This window comes from Erythrolamprus reginae, chromosome 2 (assembly GCF_031021105.1).
Source record: "Erythrolamprus reginae isolate rEryReg1 chromosome 2, rEryReg1.hap1, whole genome shotgun sequence".
NCBI lineage: Eukaryota > Metazoa > Chordata > Lepidosauria > Squamata > Dipsadidae > Erythrolamprus > Erythrolamprus reginae.
Window position 1 is genome coordinate 157,066,873 of NC_091951.1, and position 21,822 is coordinate 157,088,694.

General features: G+C 44.2%; 1 protein-coding gene across 3 annotated transcripts in view; it reads right to left on the reverse strand.

Annotated features, from left to right (window-relative positions):
• Window positions 1–21,822, reverse strand: part of USP36 (ubiquitin specific peptidase 36) — a 43,564-nt gene that overhangs the window by 13,802 nt on the left and 7,940 nt on the right. For 2 of the 3 annotated variants that reach the window (XM_070740151.1, XM_070740152.1), the window contains exons 4-14: window positions 18,588–18,698; window positions 17,779–17,881; window positions 15,629–15,696; window positions 14,836–14,906; window positions 12,643–12,725; window positions 10,352–10,463; window positions 10,022–10,162; window positions 7,047–7,147; window positions 5,558–5,696; window positions 2,844–3,506; window positions 757–872 (exon numbers count right to left, since the gene is read on the reverse strand). In XM_070740151.1, coding sequence (XP_070596252.1) covers window positions 757–872; window positions 2,844–3,506; window positions 5,558–5,696; window positions 7,047–7,147; window positions 10,022–10,162; window positions 10,352–10,463; window positions 12,643–12,725; window positions 14,836–14,906; window positions 15,629–15,696; window positions 17,779–17,881; window positions 18,588–18,698 — 1,708 coding nt within the window. Of the gene's footprint in view, window positions 1–756; window positions 873–2,843; window positions 3,507–5,557; window positions 5,697–7,046; window positions 7,148–10,021; window positions 10,163–10,351; window positions 10,464–12,642; window positions 12,726–14,835; window positions 14,907–15,628; window positions 15,697–17,778; window positions 17,882–18,587; window positions 18,699–18,851; window positions 18,940–21,822 lie in introns of those variants that run through there. The other variant, XM_070740153.1, reaches the window with a different exon arrangement.

A 21,822-nucleotide genomic window follows, 5' to 3' on the forward strand; every position in this document is an offset into this window, starting at 1 on the left:
AAAAAATGGGCATACACCGGGCTATTTTTTGCAAAAACGGTGGTGTTTTTGCCTTATCCCAGGAGCACTCTGCAGGCCTCCCAAACCCTCTTGTGCATCCCGTTTTACACAAAAATGGAGAAAAACAGGTCCATTTTTGCAAAAAATGGGGTACAGATGGGGTTTGGGAGGCCTGCAATGCTCCTGGGGGCTGGAGAATGTCCATTTTTGTGAAAAACGTGGCCGCACAGACAGTTTTGAAGTCTTATGTTCTGAAAAATACCATCTGCAACAAGAAACCATTCTCAGGCATCATCCCTAGCTGATAATTAATGCTCCACCTCCCTGGATGCAATATTCAGTCCCAGAAGAAGGATTAATATATATATATATATATCCCTGAACCAATCAGATTCCTCTGAGCTAGCAGGTTTTTAACCGGGGTGAAATTCAAAAACTTTCTCTACCGGTTCTGTGGGTTTGGGTTGGTGCGCATGGCAGGGGAAGGATACTGCGAAATCTCCATTTCCTCCAGCATTTGCTGGTTCTCCAAACTGGTCGTAATTTCCAATACCGGTTCTCCTGAATTTACTGGATTTCACCCCTTTTAACCCAGATGTATTTATCCAAATCACCGGGAGGGATTCTAACAAGGAGTTTAACTAAGGCCTTATTGAGGAAAAGGATTAAACACGGCAGGTGCCCACATTCCAATGGCACAAGGGTCACTTAGGATGCAGGCTGTCCCGCCCCGAAGCCCCACTGGCCACGGCTTACCTGGTTTGGAGGGGTGCAGCAGCGCAGACGAATTGGGTGGTGTATGTGGCAGCTGGGGGGGAATGGGGCGGTGCCTGGTGCTCATTGCCGCTCACTTTCCTCAGGGTGTTGCTGCCCTGTAGTTATCGACATAAATAAAAACTTGGTGGTCTAAAAAGGAGGTTTCCATGACCCCAGGGATAGCGGGTGGCATAAGAAGAGAGGGCGGGCACAAAACAAAGAGAGGGAGGGGCGGAAGAGGGAGGGAGGGGGGAAGAAGAATCAGAAAAGTGTTTGTAGTTAGAAACAGAGGGAAAAACAAGGAAGGACATGTCAAAAGACAGAAGATGTGTTAGAATAAATCATGGGCTACTACTGACACCTCCCCATTTCCCAGGGCCTGATGGCTTTACCCCTGAAGGTCACTCCCCTGCCCAGCTGCTCTGTTCTGGCCTTATGAAGCAAAAGGCTCTCTCTCACACACACTCCCTGTCTCTCTGTCTGTCTCTCTCTTCTTCCCTCTCCCTCTTTCTTTTTGTCTGTCTCTGTCTGTCTGTCTCACCCGCTCTCTATGTCCCTCTCTCTGTCTGTCTCTCTCTCGGTCCCTCTCTGTCTGTCGGTCTGTCTCCCTCTCCCTCTTTCTCTCTCTCTGTGTTTCTATATGTCCATCTGTCTCTCTCTCTCTGTCTGTGTCTGTCAGTATGTCTCTCTCTCCCTCTCTCTCCCCCCTGTCTGTGTTTCTATCTGTCTCTCTCTCTCTCTTTCTGTACCTGTCTCTCTGTGTCTGTCTCACCCCCTATCTGTCTCTCTCTTTCTGTCCCTCTGTCTGTGTCTGTCAGTGTCTTCCTCTCCCTGTCTCTCCCCTCTCTCTGTTTCTATTAGTCTCTCTTTCTCTTTCTGTCTGTCTCTGTGTTAACCCCCCTCTGTCCTTCTGTTTGTCTCTCTGTCCCTGTCTGTGTCACTCTGTCCCTCTCCCTGTCTCTCTCTCCCTCTGTCTATTTCTATGTCTCTCTTTCTCTCTCTCTCTCTCCTGTCCGTCTCTCTCACTTTCCCTCTCCCTCTTTCTTTCACTGCCTTTCTGTACCTCTCTGTCTGTCTCACCCCCTCTCTGTCCCTCTGTCAGTCTCTCCCTGTCTCTCTCTCTTTCTCTCTCCCTGTGTCTCAATCTGTCTGTCTCTCTTTCTCCCTCTCTCTCCCTTTCTCTAAGCAACCTCATTTACTTGCAGAATGCAGCGTGGGTGGGCAGGTGGGTGGACAGACTGCTCATAAAGCCAAGAGGGCCTTCCTCAAAACTCCACCCCAAGAAGGCTCCCAATTCTCACCATGGCCAAAGGGGGAAATCTGTTGCTTCTCTATTTTAGTTAGTATCACCTCAATCATTCAATTCAATACCATCCCCCCTCCCATCAAAAACAAAAAGGTTCTACATCTTACTCTTCATAGCCAGGAGGGAGAGAAGCAAACTCAACATGTTTCACCCCAAGGCCATGGGAGAACAGTCCCAGTACAGAGACTGCAAGTATAAAGCATCCTTCCTGCAAATGCTCTCAAAGTGCGCTGGGGGCATTGCAAGTTTGCTAAATGAGGTTTCATTTTGGCGACTGCCTGCATATACAGGGAGTCCTCGACTTACCACAGTTTGTTTAGTGACCCTTCAAGGCTGCAACACTGAAAAAAAGTGACTTATGTCCATTTTTCACAGTGACAAACTTTGCAGCATCCCCCCCCCGATCATGTGACCCAATTCATACGCTTGGCAACTGGATCCCATTTGTGACCTTTGCTGCATCCCAAGGTCACCTGATCACCTTCTGAGACCTTCTGATAAACATTGTCAATGGGGAAGCCCAGTTCCCTTAACAACTAGTTATCAACTTATCAACTGCAGCAATTCACTTAACAACTTGAGGCAACCAAGGTCACATAATGGGGCAAAAGCCACTTGACAACAAAAATGTGGCGCTCAATTGTGCCAACAAGTCAAGGACTACCTGCAGATGCCCCTGAGCATGTAGTGCCTTTGCTGATGGGTTTTCCTTTATCGAGCTTCCACTCCACCCCCCATTCCTCCCCCCCCCCCAGTGCTCAATTCCTTCCCCCAAACGCACCTTCCTGGCAGAAAGAGCCAGTTTCTTTGCAGGTGGGGGCGACATGGTGCTTCCCAACTCCAGGTTGGCCAAATTAGCCAACAACGGGGATTTCAGCTTGGCAAACTTGGTGTCCTCAGAAGCGTATTTCCCAGACAAAGAGTCCGATTCCTGAGAGGAAGAGTAGCCACCAGCTCCTACCGTGGCCTGAGAAAGTCCCTTAACTGGCTTGTGAGCTGGGCTGGAGGAAGATGAGCTGCTAGAAGACGATGAAGATGTCAAGGAGGAGTCCTTGCTTGGCAGCTCCGTGCCTTCCTCCTGCGCTTTGGCTTCAGAGGTTCCTCTCGAGCTGCCTGACAGCTGCAAAGATGTCACCAAGTTCTTATCTCCCCAGGAGCTCTGCTTGGCCATCTCCAGCTTAACACTGTGAGCCTGAACGAAGTCCTGAGAAGTCTTGTGAGACGAGGGGGGCTGCTTCTTGGACCGCTTGCCGAAGTCATCCAAGAAAGCAGGCTTACTGCAGAGTTTGGGAGATGAGAATCCAACGGCAGGTATGAGCTTGGGGAGAGGAGAAGGAAGTATCCCGTTCTGAGTTTTGTTGTTGGAAACAAAGGTGTTGCGGGAAACAGGAACACCAGATTCCTCAGGGTCCGAAGCCTTTTTAACCTGAATTGTATCTTGTCTCTATGGAAAAGATAGCCAGAAGCGCTGGATCAATAAAAGCATCCATTGCACCACTATCTGCATACTAGCACATACACATGTATCCTAAACATGAAAAGCTGACTATAACAGGGTGAAGTTTTAAGCTTCGTGTTGCTGTAAATATGGAATATTTATATATATATATATATATATATATATATATATATATATATATATATATATGTATATATATATGTAGACACACACACACACACAGTATATATATATACACATGTATACATATATACACACACACACAGTAGTACCTCATGATACGAACCCCTTGTCTTACTAACTTTCGAGATACGAACCCAGGGTTCGGGATTTTTGTGCCTCTTCTTACGAACTTTTTTCGCCTTACGAACCTGCCGCTGTGAACGCTGAACCCGGAAGTTTGGCAAAAGTTCATGTTCGGCGTTCGAGTTCGTAAGGCTGTTGAGAAGCGCCGCCGCCCGGCTGTTACCTTTTGAAACAGCCGGGAGGCATCTTGGCATTCTCCTGAATGCCGAACCCGTAAGTTCAGCAAAAGTTCAGGTTTGGCATTTGGAATTCCATGGGCGGAGCTTTGACGTCACGAAGACGTCCTTCCTGACTGGCCGAAACGTGGACTCCAGGAAGGACGTCTTCGTGACGTTAAAGCTCCGCCCATGGAATTCCCTATTGGGATTCCCTACCTCCATTTGAGCCTCCCGACCTGCTGACAGCTCTGCGGCGGCGCTTCTCAGCATTCTCCCGAACCCCGAACCTAAACTTTTGCCGAACTTCAGGGTTCGGCGTTGGGGGAACGCCGAGAAGCCCCCCACTGTTTCAAAAGGTGACAGCCGGGCAGCGGCGCTTCTCGGCGGCCTCCCGAACCCGAACTTTTGCAGAACTTTTCGAGTTTGGATTCGGGAGGTGACAGCTGAGCGCCGCCGCCCAGAGGAGCGCCGTTTTTGCAATTTTTTTTCCTTTCACGCATTAATCCATTTTACATTGTTTCCTATGGGAAACATTGTTTTGTCTTACGAACTTTTCGCCTTACGAACCTCCTCCTGGAACCAATTAAGTTCGTAAGACGAGGTATCGCTGTATATATATATATATAAACCCAGCCATCTTAAGATTCAACCCCACTTGATCAACTAAAGTACTATATTTTTCAGAGTATAAGACACATCTTTTTCCTCCCTAAAAGAGGCTAAAACTCCAGGTGTGTTTTATACTCTGAATGCAGCTTCCCACCCACCCCCCAGCCCTAACTAGGTGCTAACTATCTTCCAAGCTCTTACTTTGCAGATTCTTTCATTGTTATTCTTTGCAAATAATGTTTTCGGCCTTAAGTCTTTGCAGGGTTTTTTTCATTGCTCTGCCTTGCTCCAAACATTTCTTTCCAGCCCTACCAAGTTATTAGGTTCCCAGAAATGTTCCCCCAAAAGTTCCCCTTGCAAGCTCTTTCATTGTTACTCTCTGTCAAGAATGTTTTCCAAACCCTGTTTTTGTAGATTTAATTGCTCTAATTTGCTCTAAATGTTTCTTTCCAGCCCTAACCGGGTGCTAATGATTTTCCCAGCTCTTACTGGCTGGCAAACTCTTTCATTGTTACTCTCTCTGAATATGGTTTTTTTTGAAGCCCTAACCAGGGGAAAAATAATGTGCTGAAGCTGACCAGACTAAAGATGCTAGCCAGATAAATATCTGGCAAGCAGATTCTTTTCTCTATTTTCCTCCCCCAAAATTAGGGTGCGTTTTATACTCCTAAAAATACAGTAAATTAAATGGAATTACTACAAATTACTACAGTAAAATTCTGCTGTCTCACCACAAATTTTGACAACAATAAATCTGTTCAGCTAGCAGCCAGATTTGGGAAATTAAAGGCAGAGCAAGATTTTTATTGTCGGGGGCGGGGGGGAGCTCTGCTATATAGATTCCTCTTCACTGGCCCAAAATTGACTACTTGGAAGGCAAATTTTCCCACCCATGTTTTCTGTCCTAGGTTCACACAGACACACTAGACCGACTCTGGAGTGTGGCTCTGGTATGCCACTCACTTTGTTTATCAGTGGTGATGAAAGGGTCCCATTAGTTGCACTTTTCTTAAAGTGTTCAGAGGAGATGCTTGTTCGGCTGGGCATTGAGCAATTGCTTTTGGAGACAAATCCTTCAGGATTCTTCTTAGTGCTTGGGATCCTTAAAGAAAATTATATTACTTCATTAATTTGCTCATACATTTGCCTGATCCTTTGCCTTTCACTAAACATTTTATTCTGAAGTACGCCCAGCAGCTAACTAGGAATGAGGGTAACCACGAGGGTCGCCCAGAAAACAATGCAGCACTTTTTTTTTTCTCAGCCTACAGTGATGGTACGAATGCGAAACTTTAGATACACATTATTTGAATTGTCAAGAGTGAGTGTGTAAATTTTGTGTTTCTTCAGACAGAAGACAGACACTGCAGCTGCAGCAGTGTTTCGAAATGGCGTCTGTAAGTGATGTACATTACAAGCAGCCTATTGTCATTGAATTTCTCACTGCGGAGAAAGAAACTGTTGGAAACATTCACAAACTTTTGGGTACAGTTTATGGAGAATCTGCAGTGGACAGAAGTAGTTAGTCGCAGAAGACATTTTAAGGATGACGAAGAGGTGATTTGCCAGTGCAGAAATGGGTTCGTGACCAGAACAAGGAGTGGTACCGACAGGGCATACATGCCCTTGTGTCTCGCTGGAGGAAGGCCATAGAACGGGATGGAGATTACGCGGAAAAATAGGGAGTGTAGGAGAAATTTTATTCTTTCTTGTGTGTAACTTTCATTGTGTTCAATAAATAATCGTTGGAAGAAAAAAAATGTGGTGCATTGCTTTCCTGGTGACCCTCTTTATTTGAACACTGGAAAGTTGGGAGCTGTTGTCCCAAGGGAGCATTTAGTTGCTATGTATTTTGCATACATTGCTCCCTGTAATAGAGTTCTGAAGACTATTACACTCAAAAGCACTTGGGATTGAGGATGTCCAAAGAAACATAGGAAATCGCTTTATTCCATGTTAACCCAGTCACGTAATCTGACTCTATATATCAACAGGCAGCAAATCAGAATTGGAATCTTCTCCATCTCTGTCTGAAAGTGCTGGGGACTGAACCCAGATCCCCCCCCCCCCGCAGCAACCATGTTGGCCCTTCCCCTAACAGAAAGGATGTGTGGATGCCATGATCCAGTGGACACATGTCCCAACAATTAACCAGACCCATTCAAGTTATGAGTAGCACAAGGAGATGCTTTCCACTTGGGCTACCTCCCAACCATCCAGACTTGCAATGGCACCAACTTCGTTATCCCTAGTATTAATGTTGTTGATTTTTGATAGATCCTGAAGTAGAATGCAATAAAATCCTATCAAATTTCACCAGATTTTAAAAGGACATTAAATAAGAAAACACAACACAAGAATGACTTGGACGACACCAGCTCAGATATCGGGGTGACAGCAACAAGGCCCAAGGGGGAAGTAGGAGAACCCAATAACCGGAAACATCTCTTACCTAAGATAGAAGAGTACATAGGCCTGCTGGTTGAGAACAACTTTGATGTTGCTTGAATGTACCAGAGAGTCATTCATCTGGTACCACTGCCCATTACTAGCCTAGATATACAAAGAAATAATAATTGGTCACTCATCATCATCATCAGCATCCTTCAATATCGAAAGACTAGAGTACCGTGTGCAGAACAGTTCCTAAAACTGCATCTACAGTAGTGGCTAAAAAGGCCAATCTGAGAGTGGCAATGCCTCCCATCCTGAGGGCAGATACATTCTGTCCCCTGCCCGGCCCCCGGATTTTGCTGGTTCCAGGACTGCCTCTTTACCTCAGCCTGCTGGACAGGTGTCTCTTTAAAAGTGTTCGGAAACTCCAGATCGTGCAGAATGCAGCTGCGAGTGCTATCATGGGGTTACCTAAATATGCCCATGTTACACCAACACTCATTGGTTGCCGATCGGTTTCCGGTCACAATTTAAAGTGTTGGTTATGACCTATAAAGCCCTTCATGACATCGGACCAGAATATCTCCGGGATTGCCTTCTGCCGCACGAATCCCAGCGACTGGTTAGGTCCCACAGAGTTGGCCTTCTCCGGGTCACGTCGACTAAACAATGTCGTGTGGCGGGACCCAGAGGAAGAGCCTTCTCTGTGGCGGCCCCGATCCTATGGACCTAACTCTCCCCAGATATCAGAGTTGCCCCCACCCTCCTTGCCTTTCGTAAGCTCTTAAAAACCCACCTCTGTCGTCAGGCATGGGGGAATTGAAATATTCCCTTCCCCTAGGCTTATAAAATTTATGTATGGTATGACTGTATATATGACTGATCTCTTAAATTGGGGTTTTTAGATTTTTTTATATTAGATATGTTTACGTTGTCTTTTTACTGTTGTTAGCCGCCCCAAGTCTGGGGAGAGGGGTGGCATACAAATCAAATCAAATCAAATCAATCAATAAATAAAATGGGGACGACCATGCTGCGTCTTTAGCCTCCAAGCTGAACTATCAGAGATCAAAGTTTCCAAGTTGTTAATGTCCATTCCCAAGGCCTTTAGATCCCTCTTACAGATATCCTTATACCGCAACTGTGTCTCCCTCTGGAGTGCTTTCCCTGCACTAATTCTCTATACAGGAAATCTTTTGGAGTCTGACCGTCAGCCATTCTCACGACATGCCTCAGCCAGCGTAGATGTTGCTGTTTCAATAGTGTATGCATGCTAGAAATTCCAGCACGTTCCAAGACTGCGCTATTTGGAATTGGTCAACTATCCCCTAGCACAGGGGGAGGCAAAGTTGGCTCTTCTATGACACGTGGACTTCAACTCCCAGAATTCCTGAGCCAATCATGCTAGCTGAGGAATTCTGGGAGCTGAAGTCCCCATGTCATAGAAGAGCCAACTTTGCCTACCCCTGACCTAGCAAAATCATCATTACGCTCAAATGATGATTACATGCATGTATTCATTTATGTCATTCATTTATTAGTAGCAGCAAGCCAGGAAAATCAGCCCAAGCACAGCAATGTTTAAACAATAATACTGGAGATTATCTAAGGAGGTGGATAATGTCATACCTAATTCTAATATGCTTTGCCTTTGGTGTCTAGCTAATTAATGTTATTAGACTAAAGACATTAGGACAATCACTGTCTGGACTGAGCTCAACTGAGCTTATGATGTCACATCACTTCCAGTAATCTGTAGCTTGGACATCTCAGAAAACCCCCAAATCAAGGGCCCTTCAATAACCAAGCAAATTTGGAGATGGATCACAAGACATAGAAACATTCTGCATGGATATTTAAAAAATCTTTCTCATATTATGAGAAACATGGTTACAATTATGGTGTGTATAAAACTGTGTGTATTTGAAAGAGATGTGATAGACAGTATACTGCCATTGAGAAATAGAAATGTTATGTATAAGTGTTGTGGTTAGCTCTGGCCCAGCTCCTGCCCCAAGGACTGTGGATGTGGAGAGACATCCACATGCTGCAGGCCTGTTTTGCCCCCGGTGGAATCTGCTGATGAAGGCTCCTCTGACCAAGAAGACAGGAGTGACAGGGAGGAGGAGAGTGTGGCAGACAGCTCAGAAGGAGATCAATTATCTAGCTCCTCCTTGGATTCAGAACAAGAGTTAATGATACAGCCACGCATGCGGAGAGCGATGCATAGGCAACAACTGAGAGATTATTATCAAAGAAAATGAGGCCACCTGTGGTTGGGTGGGGCTGTGGTAATTAGTGAGGCTGCTATAAAGAGCAGCCTGTGGGTTTGGCCATTGTGGAGGATTATCTGATCGTTGTGTTTCGTGACTGCTTTACTGACTTTGACCTTTTGTGTGCTGATTATTCCCTGCTTTGAAACTAAACCAAAGTGTTTCACTTTGTGAAAGAGGAAGGACTGTGAATTGCCTCACAGCTGCAAGCTAAGTATCACAGAACTGATAAGGGAGTTGTACAAATTACCAGTTTCTTTGGAGACCAGTGCTCTTTGCTATATCAGAAGAGGGCTTAGTTTAAGGGAATTTTCATTATAAAGAACATTGTTTTGAATTTTCAAACATGTGTGTGTCTGAAATTTGTACCTGTGAATTTTTGGGAGGAGTGTACCAGAGATCCCGACAGAACAATAACAAAGGAAAATGCATACTAAAAACATTTTTTTTAAAAAAAGAGGAAGAAGAGGGGAGAGAGGAAGAGGAAAGTAATTATTGCCTTTTTCATAACTTACATAGAACATGGTTGTCAGCCAAGAATGGAAGGAAGGAGGAAGACAAGATTCAATGTATCAACAAACCTAGGCTTAACTCAGAGTAACCTTTGGGATTAGATCCTTAGCCACAATAAAAGTGACTATAGTTTAAACAAAAGAATATCCACAGGGAAACAAAGTAAAAAAGTTCTGATATTACACAGCAATTTTGTGAACTTCTGATCAACTGGTACCCACAGGCTAGTGTATCAACGAAAACCCACCTTGACATAGCAGTAATAATGCCCTGCATGGCAGCTGTATCCTGAATGCACAAGTACAGCGTAGAGGCCATACCGGACAGGGTCCCCACTGCTCTGCGACATGTAAGGACGGATATTCAGGAATTCAGGGTAACCCACGTCCTACAGAAGAGAGCGAGAAAGAGTTTGTAAGAATGTGTTTCAACTTCTATTGACCTGCATAAAGAGCATCAGCCTCACCGGGCACAAGTCAGTGATTGAACTATCTGTAGATTGGACTGAGCTATCTAACAGATTGACACCCACTCTTAAGAAGGCCATCTGGATTCCCCCAGGCCCTCTCCTGATCACCTTGGTAATCTTGCCCCCACTGAAGTTGGCAAAGCGCTTGAGGGAGATGGTCAGGACATTAGAGGCCCGGTGGATAGTAAAACGCTTGGTGGCTGGAACTTTCTTCTTGCATCTGCAGGGAAGAGAAATGGGTGAGTTCTATACACCTGCTCAAAACATCAAGTACATTTGAAACACAGACCAGTCCCTAAACGTCTATCCTCAATAGAGGTTGCAGCTTCTGGGCTGCCACCAACAGGCAGGTTTGAAGCATCTTAGGAAGGGCTTTCAGTCTGCCATGTACCTGAAAGGAAGGCAGCCCTAAATTTAAGGACACACCAAAAGAAAGGTGGTTTAAAAAAAAAAAAAAAACCACCTTCTGCTTCTATTACTATACTTGCACTTAGGTTGAAGAGATGCTTCCATTTTAAGGAGAAATTGTTGGAGAAAAAATAAGTCACATGCACTGGATAATTTCTAAATGTTTACACACACACACACACACACACACGCATAGTCAAATTTGTAAAGAACTGATAAAGAAATAGTCTGAGACCAGGATAGATCTATTTCGAGCTTTTTAGCTCTCGTCAGCTAGCCATACCCTCATAGGATTCAAATCTGGGTTAAAGGTTCTAACCAAATTTGAAAACATGATTTGGTGTCTGGATGGCTCCTGGAGTGGGGTTGAGAGGCAAAAGGGAGCAGTGAGTTCCCTCCCATATTTGGATCTCTGGGTGGCTTGACAGAAAAACATATATATATATTCCATTTTTACTCAGTTATTTTTCTTATGACTCCATCCCTGCCAACTGATTAAATTATAAATGATTAGGTGGAGTAACCTTGCTTTCACATTTCTTTAGATCTCATCAGGAGTTGCAGACATGTGGTTAAACAAGGTAAATAATGTTTATTTCACAAAAGGCAAAATACCTATCCCAGGATAACGTTGCATGATCCAATCTGGATCAGTCACCAGGACTTCAAACTGAACCTGGCAACAGGTTGGAATGCATTACTAGACACAACAGAGAGCTTTCGCTTGAGAACCAAGGTCATCTCAGCAGGCAACATATGGTTGGGGAAGGAGTGCCTGACGAGTCCACCAATTAATCCAATTGGCCAACATGACCTGTGACATTTGGGGATGGGGTTATTTCCGAGTTTACTTATATTGAAACTGCAGGAAAGATTTAGAATTGGTTTTCCTTTGAAGATGTGTCGATATAATATACTCCATAAAGACCTTTGAGAAGGATGCTAGTCTCAGAATTCTGATTTGTTTGGGTTCACTAGTTGCAGTCCTGACATAGAGGTTTTGTCCTGGAAGTTCAGAGACAAAACCTCTGGTCCCAGTGACCGACCCAGATTGGATCCTGCAATACTTCCTCCTTCCCTCCCTCCCTGTATGTATATATTTATGTATATATGTATGTATGCATACATGCATGTATAGACAAATGTATATTTATTTTTATTTAATTTATTTAATTTATTAGATTTGTATGCCGCCCCTCTGCGTAGACTCAGGGCGGCTAACAGCAATAATAAGACAATATAAACAAATGTAATATTTCAGTTTAAGTTAAATTAAGAAACTATAATTTGAGAAACCAATCATACACACAGACATACCAAGCATAAATTTTATAAGCCTAGGGGGAAGGGAATATCTCAATTCCCCCATGCCTGACGACAAAGGTGGGTTTTAAGGAGCTTACGAAAGGCAAAGAGGGTGGGGGCAACTCTGATCTCTGGGGGGAGTTAGTTCCAGAGGGTCGGGGCTGCCACAGAAAAGGCTCTTCTCCTGGGTCCCGCCAGACAGGACCTGGAGAAGACCAACTCTGTGGGACCTAACTGGTCGCTAGGATTCATGCGGCAGAAGGCGGTTAGATTTCTATGCCGCCCTTCTCAAAGCGACTGAGGACGGTGATTAATGATCATTTGTTCAGCAACTATTCAAAGTTCCAAAGGTGCTGAACAAGAAGATTTAAAACCAAATCTCAAGGATTCAGCATCACCACAGTCAGATGTTCAGTTCAGGTGTTTCCCAACCAGCTCACAATTACAATCGTTGCAGCCTCCCAGTCTCGTGATTGCATCTGTGACCTGCACTGCCAGGTTCCAACAAGCAAAGTCAATGGGTCACAAATAGCGATCATGTTACTGTTTGGATGCTGTGCTTTAGAATCGTGTCCCTTAGCCAAGACCCAATAAACATTGTTAAACGGGAACTACCTATATGTGAAGGGAAGCGGTTTATGCACATAGCAGACAAATCAAGAAGGAAGACAAGCAAAGTAACTCACTTGGCACACATGTAGGCATTCTCCCCACTCAAGACATCGGCTTTTACAAATAATTCTAATGCCCGCACAATGTTGGCTGCTTGCTGTAATAAAAAAGAGAGAAGAGGAAAATTTAAACATAGAAACATAGAAGACTGATGGCAGAAAAAGACCTCATGGTCCATCTAGTCTGCCCTTGTACTATTTTATCTTACAATGGATATATGTTTATCCCAGGCATGTTTAAATTCAGTTACTGTGGATTTACCAACCACGTCTGCTGGAAGTTTGTTCCAAGGATCTACTACTCTTTCAGTGAAATAATATTTTCTCACGTTGCTTTTGATCTTTCCCACAACTAACTTCAGATTGTGTCCCCTTGTTCTTGTGTTCACTTTCCTATTAAAAACACTTCCCTCCTGGACCTTATTTAACCCTTTGACATATTTAAATGTTTCGATCATGTCCCCCCTTTTCCTTCTGTCCTCCAGACTATGCAGATTGAGTTCATTAAGTCTTTCCTGATACGTTTTATGCTTAAGACCTTCCACCATTCTTGTAGCCCGTCTTTGGACCCGTTCAATTTTGTCAATATCTTTTTGTAGGTGAGGTCTCCAGAACTGAACACAGTATTCCAAATGTGGTCTCACCAGCACTCTATGCAGCGGGATCACAATCTCCCTCTTCCTGCTTGTTATACCTCTAGCTATGCAGCCAAGCATCCTACTTGCTTTCCCTACTGCCCGACCACACTGCTCACCCATTTGAGACTGTCAGAAATCACTACCCCTAAGGAAGTTACAACTTGAGCACCTAGAAGTTCAGACTAGAGGGAAGTAACCTTTATCTCCCTGAGAGCCATCACTGGTGCTTGGGCCCAAAGATGTATCTATAATCATATGCATTCATATGCACAGGCAAACAAACATATGCGCACAGGCAGGCACACAAACTTATCCCCCAATAACCTCTCTCTTTATTTGTCTGCACACTCCCCCCCTTATCAATGTTGAAACTACTATTGTACAGTAGTGCAGTATCCTTTTGGGACATTCCAGATCTAAGTGGGGGGAATAAACCTGAAAAGCAAGCTGGGCAAAAGGATTACAGTGATCCCTCGATTATCGCGAGGGTTCCGTTCCAAGACCCCTCGCGATAATCGATTTTTCGCGATGTAGGGTTGCGGAAGTAAAAACACCATCTGCGCATGCGCGCCCTTTTTTTCATGGCCGCGCATGCGCAGATGGTGGAGTTTGCGTGGGCGGCGGGGAAGACCCAGGGAAGGTTCCTTCGGCCGCCCAGCAGCTGATCTGCTCGGCAGCGCAGCAGCAGCGAGCAGACGAAGATTGGGGTTTCCCCACCGCCCACGCAAAGGGGAAACCCCGATTCGGCTCCTCGCTGCTGCCGCGCTACCGAGCAGATCAGCTGCTGGGCGGCCGAAGGAACCTTCCCTGGGTCTTCCTCGCTGATGCCCCCGCTCGCCCGCCCGCCGCCCGCCAGCAAGAGGGGGAGAGATAGAGAAAGAGAGAGAAGGAAAGAAAGAGATGAGAGAGGGAGGAAGAGAGTGTGAGAGAGGAAGAAGCAAGAGAGAGAAAGAGAGAGAAAGAAAGATGAGAAAGGAAGAGAGTGACGTCATCGGGTGGGAAAAATCGCGATATAGCGTTTCGCGAAGAACGAGATCGCGAAAATCGAGGGATCACTGTATAGTCTTCCAGAAGTGGGTGTGCCCTAGCTACTTCCTCCTAGAACAGGGGTAGGAAAAACTGGCTCTTCTATGACATGTGGACTTCAACTCCTAGAATTCCTGACTCAATCATGCTAGCTCAGGAATTCTGGGAGTTGAAGTCTACATGTCATAGAAGAGCCAACTTTGCCTACCCCTGTCCTAGAAGTATTTTAGCAGCTTTTAATTATTATTATTATTATTATTATTATTATTATTATTATTATTTAGATTTGTATGCCACCCTTCTCCAAAGACTCGGGGCCAAGACTTTATACATGACAGCTGCCCTTTTTCTGCAAAGGCCATGAGCTTTATGAAACAGTATCCTTGGCACAGCTTCCTGAAAACTTATTTACCTCCTGGTTTAAAACAATTCAGAAGCTGGCCAATATTTCATTGTTATCACAACTGACAACTGGCTGATGCAATCCTTTGAATTGGATTTTAAAGATTAAAAAACCCCAAGAGAAATAACAATGCCGGCATACCCTGATTTCCAAAGCCACATCCAGGTAGGGGTCATAAGTATCCGAAACACTCTTGCACACGGAGCACTTCACTGCAAAGAAAGCAGAACAGTTGCCTGGCTGTGTTTCATGGTCGCAGCTCCCTGACAATGTCACATTTCACACTGAGACGACGAGGCATGAGGCTTCCGTCTCTGTGTCTAGTGAAAGCAGCACCAAAAACAGCTAAGCAACCAGATGCTTAAGATCCCCTTCGTAGCCTTGATGGAGGCTCAAAACTAAAAGGAAACATCTACAGCAGTGTCAAAGCCCGCAGGCCTCATCTAGCCCATGAGTGCTTAGATCTGGCCCACGGGGCCACCTTGGAAACAGTGAAGGAACGGTCCGTGGTGTCTCTGCCAGCAAAAATGGAACTTGGGAGGGCCGTGTGCTGCCCTCCCGAGCTCCATTTTCAGCTGCAACAGCCTCCTGCAACCCTCTGCCAGTGAAAATGGAGCTCGGGGGGGGGGCCACGCTGGCGAGCATTCAGGCCTCCACAGGCGCCCCCAAAACAAGTGACGTTGAGCTGGCCACGCCCACCCACCCACCTGAAGGCCAAACACAATCCTGATGTGGCACTCAATTAAATGGAGTTTGACACCCCTGGTGTCTGGAAAGCAACTACAAATCAACTGAATCTACAGAGGTATAATTGGGCACTGAAGGAAATTTTGGAGATGCCATATTATAACAGACAAATTTAAAAAAACCTGGAACATGGAAAGGAAACCTCCCAGCACACCCTCATTTGGGGCCTCGCTTAAGCTGCGCTCACCACGAGATCGGAGGTAGCCGCCAAAGATCTGGTGCACCAACGTAGTAGCCTGAGTCTGGCGATCTAACCTGAAAAGACAAGCAACCGGGTGATTACATTTCAGATATGCTTTTATTTAAAACAGGGATCCCCAAACTCTTCTGCTCATTGATTTCTTCATAATCTTTCAGATGGTTCATTCACCCCCAACATTTATTACATGAAAATGTAATACAATGTGAAATCATAGAACCATAAATAATAACAATCATCATCAATAATCCCATTGATCCTTGGAGATCAATACTGAACACTGGGAAACTGATTTAAAATGGGTGGCCTAAACAAGGATAAGAAATACAGTAGTACCTCTAGATACGAGTTTAATTTGTTCCAGAACGGAGCTCGTATGTTGAACAACTGGTATCTGGAACAAATGGCTTTAGACTTTGTTTTTCCCCTCCGAGATAACCAGAAGCAAGGATTTTTGCACCACCTAGTGGAAGCTCAGCTCGTATCCCGAATTTGAGCTCGGGTGTCGAAAAGAAATTTCGCTCCCGTCGTGGCTCGTAACTTGGAATACTCGCATGTGGAGCAGCTCGTATCTAGAGATACTACTGTATTGCTACACTATCTTTTCCAGGAATTGTAACTAGCATGGCCTGTAACATGGCAAGTATGTGATCAAAATGCAACTCTTCACTTATGAGTTAAAACACAAGCAATCAAAATCACCAGGCATGAATTTCCTCCTCTTAAGAGCAAAGAATACCTGCAACTCTGGGTTAAACTGAGGGGTTTGGGGTTTTCTATGAGCTCAATTCTTCTCAAACGTTTTTGTGAGCAGTGCACTGACAATATTATCTAGCTTGGTAACAAAACATCTTCAGGAAAGTGACCAAGCTCAGAGAACACCAAGAACCTAACGTGCTATGGTGACGCAGTGGTTAGGGTACAGTACTGCAGGCCACTTCTGCTTGCTGCCAGCTGCCTGCAATTTGGCAGTTCAAATCTCACCAGGCTCAAGGCTGACTCAGCCTTCCATCCTTCTGGGGTGGGTCAAATGAGAACCCAGACTGTTGGGGGGGGCAATACTCTAACTCTGTAAAACCGCTTAGAGAGGGCTGAAGCAGTATATAAATCTAAGCGCTGTTGCTATTTTTTCCTTTTTCCTTTGATAGTCTGCGGAGAGGGGCGGCATACAAATCTAATTAACAATAATAATAATAATAATAATAATAATAATAATAATAATAATAATAGAAACAGATGAAACAATCGACCACATACTCAGCTGTTGCAAAAAGATCGCACAGACTGATTACAAGCATAGACATGATGCTGTGGCACAGATGATCCACTGGAACTTGTGCCGGAACTACCATTTCCCAGTGGCAAAGAACTGGTAGGATCATAAGCCCGAAAAAGTGGTCGAAAATGAGCAAGCAAAACTACTGTGGGACTTCAGACTTCAGACTGACCGAATTCTGAAGCATAACACACCAGACATCCTGATTGTGGAGAAAAAGAAAGTATGGATCATCAACATCGCAATCCCAGGGGACAGCAGAATTGAGGAGAAGCAGCTAGAGAAATTAGTGAAATACGAAGATCTAAAAATCGAGCTGCAACGACTCTGGCATAAGCCAGTGAAAGTGGTCCCAGTAGTACTTGGCACGATGGGCGCAGTGCCAAAGGATCTCAGCGGACATTTGAAAACCATCGGAATTGACAAAATCTCCATCTGTCAATTGCAAAAGGCTGCTTTACTGGGATCGGTAAACATAATTCGCTGCTACATCATGCAGTCCTAGGTGCTTGGGAAGCGCCCGGCTGGTGATGAAATACGAAATCCAGCATAGTGATCTCGTTTGCTGTGTTATACTGACATAATAATAATAATAATAATAATAATAATAATAATAATAATAGTAGTAGTAGTAGTAGCAGTAATAATTGCTATCCTTAAAGCAAGGATTTAATATTCCCTTTCATAGCAAGGAAAGGTAGACCTAGTCACTGTTGCTCATGTAGTATGCATTTTCCCCCTTCCCCATATTTGGGAAAGCTAATGCTTCAGTAAGCAAATTTAACGAGAGGACACAATCACAAGATCAGTTCAACCCAGTGTTCTCCCCCAAGCACACAGCAAGTGAGCAAGTTGTTCATACTTGGTGTAACCGTTGAGGCAGGCCTTCTGCATGGCATCAATGGTGTAGCGCAGGAACTCATGGGCATCCTCCTGACTACCGAAACGGAAGTGCCGTGCAATCTCTGCCAAAGGAGATTAAAAAAAGAACTACTTACAGAACACATCAGAACAGTTATCAGAAACAGATGTCATTATCAGCACCCGTTTTTTCTCATGAATTAACTATCTCCAAAAAAACCCAACCTCTGCATCTAGCATATCTATGAAAAATGTTGATGAGTAAAACAAAAAACAAAATATAGTTTTAAAAAAAGTTTTTGAAAGAGCCAGTTTGGTCTAATGGCTAAGGCTAGAAAGTGGAAGACTGGGAGTTCTAGTCCAGCTTTGGCCGTAAAAGTCAGCTGGGTGACCTTGAGCTACTCACTCTTTCAGCCCAGGTCCACCTCACAGGGTGGTTGTTGTGGGGAAAATAGGAGGAAGGTTTGTGGGATATTATCACTGCCTTGAGTTATTTGTAAAACTATAAATAAAATAAAAAATTAAATAACATGTTTAAGTTTCACCCTTACAATTTTTGAGATGATATCTTTAGTTATATCTTGTAAAATCTTGAACAAGAGCATCTTTGGACCACAACTTTTACACTGATGGCTGGCATGTCTTATTGCTTCCCTTAGTAACCATAAATTCTAGAAATCTTGTTTTTTTTTAATTAAAAAAAACTCAATTCGCATGTAAAAGTATTTAAATTATGGTCAACATCTGAAAAGGTCTCTTGCCAACAATGATGAACTGGACAGGTAGACAGTATTCCAACCCCCTGCTTACTTTTAAGATCTCTGATGAAGGACACAGGCTTGATGGCGTTGCCACTATTGGCAAAAGCCTGGATCATGTGATTCTGCATTATGCACATCATGCAGAAGCCTCCTTGGTGACCTGGAACAGAGAGAGAAGAAAAAAAAATCACAATTGGCTATTTTCATCAATAGCTACATTATACACCTTCCGCTGTATCACTCTCTCTCTCTTTTTTGCTAGGGGCAAAATAAAGATAGAACTTGAAACCCTCAGTTTACTGACATAGCTTACCTATTGAATTGTGATCAGACCTATATGGACCATCAGTCAGTCACTCCATCCATCCATCCATTTTCTCTTTTCCTCTTTTATCTGCTGGCTAAAGCCCATAATAAACAATACAGATTGATAACACGGATAATTTAATAACTTCCTGTACCTGCGATGGCAAAACTATGGAGCATATTGATGGGCATGTGAGCTCATCGGTGGGCACATGAGCGCATGCATGCGTGCCCCAGCCAGCTGGTTTTCAGGCCTTTTGGGCCCAGTGGGAGTCAGGAAACGGCCTGTTTTCAGCCTCTGGAGGAGGTGAGGAAGTCATTTTCACCCTCCCCAGGCTCCTAGAAAGGGTCTGGAACTTGGGGAGAGCAAAAAACCAGGCCTTCCAGTTCAACCGGAACTTATTTATTTATTTATTATTTATTTATTACTTAGATTTGTATGCCGCCCCTCTCCGAAGAACTTGGCAAATGGGCCATTTTCTGCCTCCGGAGGGCCTCCTGGGTGGGGGGCATTTTCACCCTCCCAAGGCTCACAGGCCAGGGGGAGTCACACACGCATGCGGGGGGGGGGGATCTAGAATTATAGCTGTGGGCATGTATATGCACAACCCACCCGCACCGTCCTTTTTGGCACGCAAATCAAAAAAGGTTCGCCATCACTGTCCTATACTGATTCCAAACCTTTCCTGTCCCCTACCTGTAAATCTACTCAATGCAATTCTACCCGTTGAACAGCTAAGACAGGCAAACCGTACTCAAGCAAGGGGGGAAATTTCTGGAGTATGTGCATTAAGCTGCTGGCACCTTTTGAGCACAGAATGATCCTTGCTGCTGGTTAAATGGCTCATTTGATTTTTAAAACAAAACCACCAAAGCTGCCATCTACCTACCTCTACCTAATCCTAGATGTACACTCTCCAACTAAGAGTCAGTACCGTTAGTAAGGAAGGTATGGCGTTAATGAAGAAAGCAATTCTTATGTAACCTTACAGCTGGGTGAAGACCTTCACAGCTGCTCACATAGTCTGCCAGTCTCCCATCACAAGGATTGACGCAATGAAAAGCAGCTGCTGGCTGGAACGTGATACAGCACCGCATGTGGGCTAACCTTGGATTACTCATCCTTTCCCCATCCCCACAAGCCAAGAAAAAACCCACCCGTTAATCTCACACAACACTGCAGGTCACGGGTGAAATTCAATTTTTCTCTCTACCAAGTTTCACCCTTACAATCTTTGAGATATCTTTAGTTATACTGTATCTTGAAAAATCTTGAACAAGAGCATCTTTGGACCACGACTTTTACACTGATGGCTGGCATGTCTTATTGCTTCCCTTAGTAACCATAAATTCTAGAAATCTTGCTTTTTTAAATTAAAAAAAACCTCAATTCACATGTAAAAGTATTTAAATTATGGTTAACATCTCAAAAGGTCTCTTGCCCACAGTGATGAACTGGACAGGTAGACGGACAGGTAGACAGTATTCCAACCCCCTGCTTACTTTTAAGATCTCTGATGAAGGACACAGGTTTGATGGCATTGCCACTATTGGCTTGATGGGCATGGCAGGGGAAGGATACTGCAAATTCCCCACTCTGGGGCCAGAGGTTGTATTTGTCGGTTCTCCGAAATACTCAAAATTTCCGCTACTGGTTCTCAAGAACCTGCTGAATTTCACCCCTGCTGCAGGACCATTAAAGATAATCTTCGACTTACAACAATTCATTTAGTGACCGTTCAAAGTTACAACGGCACACTGAAAAAAGCAACTTATGACCATTGCAGCATCTCCATGGCCAAAGGTTTTACACTCAGGTGCTTGACAACCGGTTCATACATATGACAATTGCAGTGACTTGGGATCATGTGATCACCCTTTGTGACCTTTTAACAAATAAAATCAAGGGGAGAAGCCAGGTTCACTTAACAACTGTGTTATTAATTTAACAACTGAAGTGATTCACTTAATAAATAGGGCAAGAAAAATCATAAAAGGAGGAAACCTCACTTAACAAATTTCTCACTTAATGACATACGCTGGGCTCAATTGTGGTTGTAAGTTGAGGACTACCTGTATTACAATTGGGCCCAAAGTAATTCTTTGTCACAAGAAGCACAGCTCCTAGATTTCAGTTACAGAAATCAAAGACCCCAGTAACGGAACATATCCAAATCCTAAACAAAAAACCTCAAATGCAGTAGAATCTAAAATCACAACCTAACTGCATTATATAACACTTCTTTAACAGAAAACTACTTAAGATATTTCCTAGTGTCTTAAACACATTGAGAGTCTTCTCGTGTAAGTCTGTTAAAGCATTACCTCATATAAAAGATATTGGAAAAATCCTAATCTCTTCCTCAAAACACTATCAGAATAGAGGAATCAGAAATTTGTCATTATAAATTGTAGAGAGCAATTCAAAAAATAAGCTCCGGTCGACGGGAGGGGGGTATTTCCACATCAAATGGACAGAATTATTTGAGTGGTCAAATATTTTTACCTGCCTGATCTTGCTATGATCCTGTTATGTAAAAGGGCATAACTTCCTCCCACAATGTATGGAAGATTAACTCCAATTGGAGGAGATCCTATGCTCATGGGATTGATGACCTCATGGCAGAAGCAAAACAAGACATAATTTTCTAGTTTTGGGATAGTAATTCTGCCTGCATCGATGCTCTAAAAGTAATAGTAAAAGTAAAGGTGAGTTGTCATCACCCAGTTGTACATCTCCTTCCCATGTCCACTCGGTGAAGCAGTGGAATTGATGAGACTGTTAGGGTCTGGATGGGTGCCAACAGGCTTAAACTCAACCCTGACAAGATGGAGTGGCTGTGGGTGTGCCTTCCAAGGACAATTCCCCCTGTCCGTCCATTACCCAGGGGTGGGGGAATCACTGACCCCCTCAGAGAGGGTCCACAACTTGGGCGTCCTCCTCAATCCACAACTGACTCTAGAACATCACCTTTCGG